General features: G+C 36.4%; 1 protein-coding gene across 1 annotated transcript; it reads left to right on the top strand.

Annotated features, from left to right (window-relative positions):
- Window positions 1–3022: 3022 nt before the first annotated feature.
- On the top strand, window positions 3023–8464 carry LOC120340707 (POU domain, class 4, transcription factor 3-like). The gene is made up of 9 exons (XM_039409048.2): window positions 3023–3698; window positions 4825–5032; window positions 5194–5338; window positions 5417–5604; window positions 5700–5784; window positions 5967–6077; window positions 6165–6354; window positions 6729–6857; window positions 7134–8464. Exons 1-9 carry the CDS (start codon window positions 3360–3362, stop codon window positions 7146–7148), a joined length of 1410 nt encoding a protein of 469 aa, XP_039264982.2. The 5' UTR covers window positions 3023–3359; the 3' UTR covers window positions 7149–8464.
- Window positions 8465–11396: the final 2932 nt, after the last annotated feature.

Raw genomic sequence — 11396 nt, 5'->3', positions numbered from 1 at the left:
CGCATCTGTCAGAGCACGAGAGACGCGTGGCTTCCTCGCGCTCGCGCCACTCCTGTTCAGGGACTGGTAATGTGATTTCGTTTCACTCAATTTTACACTTGGGTTTACTCCATCAACTTACTGGAAAATTAGTCCGTTCTGCACCGCGTCCAGAACTGTTAGCGTGTAGTAAGACAAAAACAAAAGGATTTCTGTAAATCACGCAATCCCCGGTCATGCTACACCCTATTATTTTTGCAAGAAATGCTGAAATTTTTTTTCAGTGTAATTTATCAAATAAATGACGTTTTCTCCAAACAGCTACGTAATTATTTGTGAAAAATTCGTCCGTATTTACTGGAATCCCCCGAGAATTTCTGTCATTCTTCTGATCTATGCATTTTCTGACCCCGTGCTGCCAATCCAGCATTGTTTATTGTACAAACGTAATCTTTTTAACAATTCTGCGTACAACGGCAGTGCATTTGCAAGTTAAAGTGAACTATAGTTAATTTTAAGGTGGCGGCAAAATTAGATTTTCAGATTCGATACCTTTTTTAATTACAATCTGTGATGTATTTACTGGTTAATATCCGTCGATGCATATATATAATTCGAATCATTACATTGGTAAATTTGCATTAAACCAATTCTAGAGCCTATTGGCTAAGACTTATGCACTTCACGTCAAATTTCGGACGTCGCCTGGAAGCCTCGCCCATAACTTGCATTCAATACTTTTCACAGACATGACGGAGTCTTCATTTTAAACAAGTTTATATCTTTCCTCTAAGAAAGATCAGCAAGTCAAGCCAATCCGCGAACGTTTACGTATAGAACGCATTGCGCCTTATTGAACTAACGCCGTTTTGAGGATAATGTGTATTTTAGCAAAGCGTCAAAAATTGTATTTAGACGTTGCGACATTGAATTTTTCGACGTCTGGAAGAAATTTGATATGCGTAGTCCACTTGGCAATATAAATAAAAACACTGATTATAATTTATTGCATATAATCCTACTCTTGAAGATTAATATCAATCCCTTTATGTGTATTTCCGTAATCCGTATAATAGTTCATTGACTGAAACACTATCTCTCGCCAATTAAGAGCGAGTGCGCGCAACACATGTCACAGCGGATACCCTTTCTTCCGCTTTAAATGGACTTACATAGAAAGTGAATCTCGGAAACAAATTTATTAAATGAGCCTTTCCGGCTCCGTTTGTGACATTGGGTTGGGTTCTGTTTCACGGCCCATAGCATTTTGTAATTACCAGTAATCGACATCCGAATGCGATCATCCACTTAAAAAATACTCATTATGTTGATGTGTATTATATCGCGTGTCACCTGGTCGCGTGTATCCGGTATGTTCAGCACGTTGAGAAAAATACTCACTCAGTGAGTGTTTCATTTTGGCAATCATCCCTTTACAAAAACTAATCATTACGTTAATGAGTATATTGCGTATCGCCTGGTCGTGCATATTCGTTATGTTTCGAATGATGAGAAAAACACTTATTCAAAGTGGCCAAGCAAGAGTATCCAGCGTAATAATGTCTCCATTCTACGATCACATGCTTGTTCAATTCCAACACTTGTTCTCATTGAAAGGCAGCCTTGCAATTCACACAAAATCATTTCAAATCTACAAAGTTTATCAAGGCAGGAGAGTCTACTCATGAACTGAAATTTATCATATGGCGTCAGCATTTTAGATCGTACAACGTGCTGAATGGGAACAAAAAGGCAATGCATTCATTTTTTGGCATGGACACAAAGCTAGGTGAAATACCAGTCAAACATATGCGTTTAGGTTATGTATCAAGCAAAAAGCTGAAATATAAGAAATAAACGCCATATTGCATGGGTATGCAGAATGCAGAGCATTATCGATAAAAAAACTTTACGCTGTTAGCGAAATATGATAATTGCCAGTTATCATTAAAACAAGTATAATGAATAGATTTTAAATTAGCGGAGTTTCTTAATGAGCCAGCGACATATGCTCCATAAAGAAACTCATAAAGCAATAACAAAGTAATTTTACTATCGTTAATTATTGTATTATCAACACTGGATATTTTATTGTTTGTTTAAAAACTCACATACTTAAGCACCCATATTATGAAGCATATATAAAACTTTCTTGATTTGTTTATTTATTTGTTACTCATTTGCATTTAAATATTTTAGCGTTTGATTTTAAACGGGCAGCGAACTTTATCGAAAACACTGATTTCCGTTGCCCAAACTTTGATTTGCATCTTGGCATAAGGTTATAAGACAGAAAATTTCTATATATACAACTTACTAGTATGGTCATGATTGTGGGACTTGATAAATTATGAATCACTGGAATAAAATTATCATTTATTCATTTTCCACGCCCAAAAAAATTGTCAACTGTTTTTGAGCAAACCAACAAATTTAACACAACGAGGATTTATTTGTTAGTATATATAATAAAATATGACTTTGCTATATATGATTCATATTGTAAAGAATAAAATGTTTTTAAACGGCGTTTTCCATAAGTTCATTTGTGGCATGCGTCAGGTGTTTTTTTAATCCAGAATTTGCATTACGATGTAATTGAAGGAGGGCGTACACGATGGGACGAGGATTTACGGTGGGACAGGTGCATTCCAGTGTTTTGACTGCGATGATAGCCGATGGAAGATAAAGCGAGAGAAAACAAGGAAGGAAATATTACGTTTAAATGGAAGGGGGAGATACGTAGCCAGCTAAAGAGTGAGTCGAAAGCGAATGGTAATAGATTTGTGCCGCGAACGCGTGCGTCGTCGTCGGAACGACGAAACGAAAAATTAGAAAAAGTAACAAAGAGAGAAAAAGGAAGTCGTGTTCGTCATCGAGGGACGGGCTGGGATAAAACGGTGCCCAATCAAATAATGCTGCGTCTTTCAGAACTATGTAGATTAGGGTGTGCATGGTTAATACAAGCTAGCTATTCCACAAGCTGTGAGTTGAAGGTTTTCAATTTTAAATATCAAACGATATGGATAGAATGGAGAAATCATCAAGGTTTGAGTTCAATACGGATTTTCCCGTGGTAAATTGGAAGTCTCTTCATTTTTGGCCGTGATTTTAGGTTCTTGAAGTTCAGTGATGAATAATAAATATCTCATCTAATATTAAAATCATCCGGTCCCAAGCGGGCGTTTGTCGCTTCTAGGTGGTAAAATTCGGTGGTAGATAGCAAATTTAGCCTAAAGCCGCAAAAAGAGACAAAATTAAAAATTTATATACATAAAGAAAAGGTGTAGTCAGTTAGTTATTACATTACATCGGGAGCTGTAGTATAGTAGACGATATTATATTATCCTATAAATTCTTAGAGAATAGATAAATGTTTTATGAATTGCATTTCGTGTTATAATCAATCAGAATACGTTATATATATATATATTATTTTGTTTTCAGAAAATCGTTTTCTTCGATATTTAAGATATTATATATCAAAAGCTTCTTGGGATATACTTCTTCAAGATCAAGCAACCAGCAAAATGTTCACAAACATGCTGACACACCATCATCATCATAGACCTGGGTCCCCAATGGGTGGTCTCTCAGCGTCTTCAATCGCTGGATCACCGCCAAGCACGGGATCTCCACCGGAGCAAAAATACGCGCCCCTTCACAATGCGGCCGATGCCATGAGACGTCACTGTATGCCTTCACCAGTAACATATTCCGTGAGTGTTGTCTTACAATTTTATTCTTAACTTTCACTGGACTTTTTGAGCAAAGTTTTAAATTGTTTTGTCCACTTGTTGAGGATTTAGTGTCATCTCTTTATGCAAATAACCATTTAGTTTCGGTTAATTATAAAGAACCTCGCGAGCATGTCTTTGATGTGGTAATGATTCCTTTATAAAAGCGAAACATCGATTTTAAGCTCGGATGACTACGCTTTGGGAAAACTCACGGGTGCATCAAATGGGACTTAAAATGACAATCGATTTTTCATTTCCAAATCAAACATGGTGTATTGGCTAATTACTGGCAGAGAGAACTAAAGACGACAAAATGTAGTTCCTGTTATAATTTAACAATATTTTATTTCGTATAAATTATACTGAGTTATATTTTGTCTTAAAATAAATATATTTTACAGTATAAGGTTGTGCTCAACTAGTTCCCATATAGTTCCATCTTGCTGCGAAATTGTTGTCGATAAGGCGCGCATCAAAAACTGGGATATTTTGCAAAATATAGTTGCGAAAGCAGTTGCGAGCCATAGTTTAATCGCGCTTGGCTTTTTCAGTGAAAAATCGTTTTTTTTTGGCAAGATAACCCCACTTTTACAAGTTTAATCCCAGTAAGAAATATAATTAGAAAATTTTGTTGGATTGTTCAAATAGACTAAGTATCAGTCGATAGTTACAACCAAATACCCTAGAATGCGATTTCCCTAATTCAATAATATCTAATGTGATCGTATTTTGTCTTTCCTTATAATATAGAAATAATGTTCGAGACATATGTTGAAGCGGGTCGTTTTGTGTACGCAATTTCACGCCTCCAGATCGAGCGAGCTTCGATATTACGGAAAATGGCGTCCTCGGCCTGTTTTAAAAAGTCCGCTTTGAGCTCCATTGTTACGGAAACATATTAGAGCGTAACGAATCGAATTAAGCGAAGGGCATGTTCCATACGGAAAAAGAGGATGTATGAATTATTGCATGGTCACTATGAATATGCCAATTAACATACAAAGCTCTAACAACCCCTCTTTTCTCTTAAATTAGCTTGACAACTTTCGCAATTATATCACACAATGTTCCCACGTTATTTAATTTGAAATGTTTTTTTTTCTAGGGAAATTTATTTGCCGGGTTTGATGAAACATTCCTAGCTAGAGCTGAAGCACTGGCTGCTGTAGACTACCCCGGAAAAAATCAATTCAAACCAGAATCGACTGTGTCAGGTTATTACCCAATGGGCGCACCACCGCCACACCATATGCCACCACAAGCACACCACGCAGGAATGGGCATGGGACCTGGATCTGTACACCCGCCTCCAGGTATAACAAACTTTCATTCATTATCGTAACAAGTATTCGCTATAAATTCATTCTGCGATTAACTAGTTCATGGGTATGCGCATAATGTTCTTGTCTGAGATACGTGTAAAGTGAATAGCACAGGTAGAGATAACAACAACTGACAAACGTTTTTTATTTAGTATATGGAGCTATGCCACCTCCACCCGGAATACACCACCCATCTCCGCTTCACACTATGCACCAAGGTCCACTCACACAAGGTCCTCTCAGCATCACAGATTCTGGCGCAGATTTGATGGAGCAACTGAGCAATCCATCTCATTGGTAAGTACATATATGACTCTCTAAAGTTCTTATTTTTTAATATATACATTTTGTGATTTTTTATATTTCTTTTGATAGTTCTTCGTTTTCGACCTACCAACCACCTTCCTTCAGCGCGTCATCAGGAATGATGCCGACATCAGAAAGCGGGTTGCCAGGTTTTAACACACAACCACCGTCTTCAATGGCGTTTCATCCCGGTGTGGCCATGGCTACTCCTGCTTCATCAGCCTCTTCTGATATGCACTCCCAACAACATAACGGAGGTAAGTTGCTTGAATTTTTCATACGTTAACAATCGAAATATATATATATATTGAGTTTTACTAGTTATGCATAACAGATTTCTTTGTTTTTAAAGCTTGTTCCCCGCCTATCACACACCCATCGCTACCGGTAGGCGACTATGACACAGATCCTCGTGAACTTGAAGCTTTCGCTGAACGGTTAGTATCTACATGTTGTATGAAAATAGCAGAATGAATTTGAGTTTCAAAATATTCTGTGATATATTCTAAAAAATGTCAAACTTATACCTCTGTTTTTATTGTGGTTTGAATCCCTTTTCGCAATATACATAGTTTTAATACCTTCGTCTCTAACATAATTTCTATAACATTACAAACAGATTCAAGCAAAGGAGAATCAAATTAGGAGTAACACAATGTGATGTTGGACAAGCACTCGCAAAATTGAAGTTACCTGGAGTTGGGTCATTAAGCCAAAGCACAATTTGTAGGTAAGTCATTCCAAAGTCAGTTGAAACGATATATATATCGAAATGAAAATGTAACAAACAATGTAAACAAATTTTTCCTTCTTTCAGGTTTGAGTCATTAACCCTGAGTCATAACAACATGGTTGCGTTGAAGCCAATTTTAATGACTTGGCTTGAGCAAGCTGAAGCCGAATATCGCAGAAAAATGGAAGAATCGGGTTTAGCTGAAAAGAAACGCAAACGTACTTCAATTGCGGCCCCGGAAAAAAGATCACTTGAAGCATATTTTTCTTTGCAGGTTTGTTTGCCATACAATAATAATGTTTGTATTCCACCATTTTGAGACATTTTCTGTCATGTTTCTAATCATTTTAATGTAAATATTAGATTCTAAATTCCGCCATTTTTGATTTTTTTAACATATATATATATCACTAATAGCGCTTCGGAATCATCCATTTTTGTGTCAAACAAGGCAACTCGCTTGTTGCTAAATCTTTCTTGGCCTTTACATGAAACAATTTTATTTTAAAACGCATATTTTTATAAATTTGTCATTTGAATATACAATATCGGTTCGATATTGTTTGAGCGAACGTTATTGTACAAAGGATATTACGAAGCTTCTACTGTTATATCACACGTATATAACGCTTCATTTTTCATTTTCAGCCAAGACCGTCGTCAGAAAAAATTGCCGCAATCGCCGACAAATTGGATTTAAAAAAGAATGTCGTCCGAGTTTGGTTTTGCAATCAGAGGCAAAAACAAAAGCGAATGAAGTTCTCTGCATTCAATGGGGTGAGTAACACTTTTGTTTCGCGGTATATTTTAAAGATAAATGGTAATTTGAAATTTCCAAATATTATATATATTTATTTTATTCATATCATTTCTGAGCACCTTAAAATAACAAATATGGGGTTATGCTCCCAATTAATGGTTGAGTTTCGTCTACATTTTGCTGAATATCAGCTACCTATACAAAAAAAGTCGGGTTGATTCCCTGATATAAACTTAAAACTTTCTTTGTGTTTTTGTTAGTACTGAAATTCAAAAAATCTTTTCATTTTGTAGGAAAACATGATGTAACTTTTTATAAAGAAAAGTTCAAACGACTGGAATGCGTCAGCAAAACACAGGCTGTCAACTTCGTGTTGCTTGGTACAAGGCAACGTCATTGCCAGCGATCGATAGCTGTTCGGAATAGTCGCTCTATTTGGCGGTTATACCATGAAGGTTCATGAACAGCAAGTTACTTAGTCACTGAGTGAGCGAACTAAAAAACGATAAAACTGGGTTTAACCGTTGCCACATCTCGACAAAATTAAAGCCGCCTGAGAATAAAGAAGAATAATTGCGTTGACTATGAATATATCTACGACGCACTTTCTTGACTCCGTGTTTTCAAAACAAGGATTCACAAAAATATTTGATAAATTCACAACAGCAAGTTCAATCAAACATAAAACGACTCAATTTGCCCGAATTGGACTTATATTTTTTTTTTAATAATATCATTAACCAAAATCGTATTTAGGATAATACCAAACAGTCTTTATTATTATTTGTTTTTGTGATATATAATTGTTTTTTGAACAAGCGTAGAAGGTAATAGAATTTCATCAGCGGCTCAATTTTTATAATGTTAAAAAATAATCAAGAAAATAACTGATGAACCCTGTGATACACTATTTCAACAATCTAAGATCCGTTTAATTTACGATAAATTTACCAGCTTTTACGCTTTTTTTTTATTGTTTTGGGATTATCTTGAAAAACTGTTTGAAACTGCAAACTTCAACCACTAACTAACTCTTTGGTTATCTCCAAAACAAAAGTTTATTTTTGTTATCCAAAGTTATTCTTGCGTTTCATTTTATTTATTTTATTTTTCTTGTTATTTTGATTCTCAACGATTACCTTTTCATCCATTCATATACCAAATGTTTTGTACTGCAAACAAACGGTGACTTGAGTCGTAGTGCACGGTGGTTCATTTTATTGTAGCTAAACTTCTCTTGGTCCAATTCAAAAAATCTTGGATTTATTGATTGGAGCATGTCACTTGAATTAATGAGGCAAATTAAAAAAAGTATGCTGAAGGTAATGGTATGGTAAAGTATTCCATTCTATTATTCACTGGGATCAAAATAATTTATGTTGATTTATTTAGTCGACCATTCAGCATTAACTGAGAGATGTTTTGCCTTTCTTCTACCTGGGTCCACTTTTAAAGTCCTTTTTATTATTGTTATTATTATTATTATGATATTTTAGTTTTACAGTTCCGATATTTTTGTATTTCTTGTTTTACATTCCCTTTTCGATTTGATTTATGATGAGTGTGATTTTAATATAATATCGTGGCCGAGGCAATATACAATAAAATGTTGAAAACCAAACAGCACGGATTTTTTTTGGGCTTGTGATGACGTACTGCTGGCAACGAGAAAAGTGAGAAATCAGGTTGAAAAAACGCTATTCTGCTACAGCGAAACTAGACAGGTAGAATTTCAAATTTGAATTCTGAATTTTTGCTCTAGCGAAAACAATAGTTTAATGATGATGGAATGAATTTGACGTGTTTTAGTTCATTGGTATTTATTGGTATAAGATTACCTTTGAATTATTGCTAAATATTTTTGTTTTTGCTGGCCCAATGTCATTTACAACTAGATTTCTTTATGATGCCAAAATGTAGACACAAGTAAAGATCAAAATTACGATATATAGACCTTCTGGCGAACGCACCATAGCCCGAATCGGGGCCCGAGGGCATTCTGCCGGCGGGTCACATGGCAGCAGCCCATACACCAGCAGTTGACTGCCGCCTCTTCAAGCTGACGCACAGTTGCCGAGCGAACGAACCGCTGTTGAAATCGGAGCTTTTACGTGATGCTTACAATTTTCAGATAAGATCGGATCTGAATCAACTACAGTCTATTTGTTATCTCGGTACAATATTATTTCCCCAAGTCGTGGGTTGGGTGCCCTTTGAAGCACCGTCTTTCGTAATTTCTCTCAAAAAAATCTTTTTTTGATGACCATTTGTTCTTAGACGAGAAATTTCACGCCCATCAGATTTGCCCGACAATTAGCGTCGTTATACGATGTGCGCCAGATGACATTCGGTCGTTACATTTCGATCGCAACATTCGCATTCCCCCGGTGTACCTGTATACGCCAATATTTTTTTCCTTTTCGCTGTGAACTAAAATACCGCAACAAACTTATAAAAATTGGATCAGACTAACCCTAATATATATTTTTGCAATGAGTTTAGCTCAATATATTACAACAGGATTTGAAACGACACCATTCATTAACTTCTAGTCAGGTCGATAAAGACATTGTTGAATAACTTTTTAGTTTAGAACCAAACGTCGACAGAAAACCTTGCTTACGTGAAAGCAAGTAACCAACCAAGTTGTCGTCGCATGTACCTTTCAGGTAAAACTATCAAATAAGGAGAAGTCCCGAGGCATGGCAAGGCTTCTTTACTCCCATCATAATAGTGCCAAACTTTTTGCATTTACTTTTTATTCATTTATTTTAAATGACATTGAATCACAAATATTTTAACTTATATCACACTCCTAAAATGGTTATCACCAGCTTTTTGGTTGTGCCATAAAATATTGTTTCTTGCATAACATAACGAGAATGCATCATTCGAATGGCGTGGTGAATGTTTACTGTTGAATAATAGATATTTCCTGGCGCCAAATTGTTAGGAGCACCTGACACGCATTACACATTACTGAGTGAAATATTTTTCATATTCTCTCAACGATTGATATCGTGAAATAGCAATTTTGGGCGGTCAAAATGTCATACGAGGCAACTTACATACTGACGAAAGCCTAAATTCGGACAACTAAATGAAAAATTCAAGAGTTTCTAATCAACTTAAGTGCCGGAACAGCCGTATCTCATGGTTTACCTTTGTAACAAGACCCCGGTCATGAATATTCAAAGGCATATCGCAAATTCACACGTACTCAGCCGGGTCTTTAAAATTAACCGTTCGTGTGATTTATTCATGAAGTGTCTGTATATTTCTGCATTACTTTTGTCCTTTCCCTATTATCCTGTCGGGTGGGGACGATTGGATGACGTTGGGAGGAAGGTCCTGGGCCGACGAAAACGTATGAAATATTCAGAAGATTTATGCCGAGTCCTCATTACTTATTTATCCGGGAATGGATAGATAGACTAGCTCTAGCTAAAGGAAGGCAGGCTTTTTCCGGAGCCAGGCTCAAATTTCGCGGCGGGGCACAGTCTCGTTTGAAGCTCAAATTATTAGCATGGACCCGAGGTGAGTTCTTTTTTTCATGACATCGAGACCCGTTATCGTCAACCTTTACGCTTGAGGTGATTTCTTGCATGTCTAGTGTCGCCATTTTGTTTCAGACGGGGATGTATGACTGCGTGGTACAGCATGAAGCTGTTTTCATGAAACATCACGCTTGCTGAATTGTAACGTTGTTTATCCAAGTTAGCATTTCAATATTTTGTTTTTAAAAGCTTCTGTCACAAAGATTTTGTCGCTAGATTGTGTTCCTGACTGTGCTTTTCCGTGGTGTCACATTGGATCGTCAGTCTAGATGTGGGAAGAAAAGAAAAAACATTAGCATCGATCTCGTGCAGTCAGCCGCTACTTAATGCAACGAAATTCGGTAATGGTTGCTGCCAATTTCACCAGGGGGATGACGTAATCATATCATTACAAAAGGGGCAACGGCTTGATATCATCAATCCATGCAAGATTTTATGGTCACAATATACTAAATCAACAAGAAACGATTTCAGCACAATGGCCGTTCACTGTTTGTAACTTTCAAATATTGCGTACTGTTGTGTAGAAAGCCTATGCAGTTCAGAGACTACTGTCACAACCCCATATGTGTAATGTGAATCAAAACTTTCTATATAAAAAACACTGCACAATTTCTAAAACGAAAAATTGGCTATGCATGTAGGCTGTGGATTAATCGATCAATTTTGCCTCACCCTACTTTCGTCTCCTTGTTTCTTTATTACATACTCCAACATCCACCCGATACACAACAGGCGCGTGTCTGGTACCGTGACTAATCTATCATTAGGTCGTCAAATGCGTATTTGGCTGAGCACATTATGAGATCAAAAATTGTCCTGTGACCAAGGAATTTCGAATTCCTACATACCATATAATGTGTATAATTATACAAGTTGACAACTTTTATTGTTTTAAAACTATATTTGTATTGAGACCATGAATGTGTTGAATAACGTTACTGTAAGATACTTCAATTAGGGTAATCAAAAAGTTAAGGATTCATTTTTCATGTCCAA

Source organism: Styela clava, chromosome 14 (genome assembly GCF_964204865.1).
Source record: "Styela clava chromosome 14, kaStyClav1.hap1.2, whole genome shotgun sequence".
Lineage (NCBI taxonomy): Eukaryota > Metazoa > Chordata > Ascidiacea > Stolidobranchia > Styelidae > Styela > Styela clava.
The sequence above is the reverse complement of the archived record's forward strand: the minus strand, read 5'-3'. Positions and strand labels throughout refer to the sequence as shown.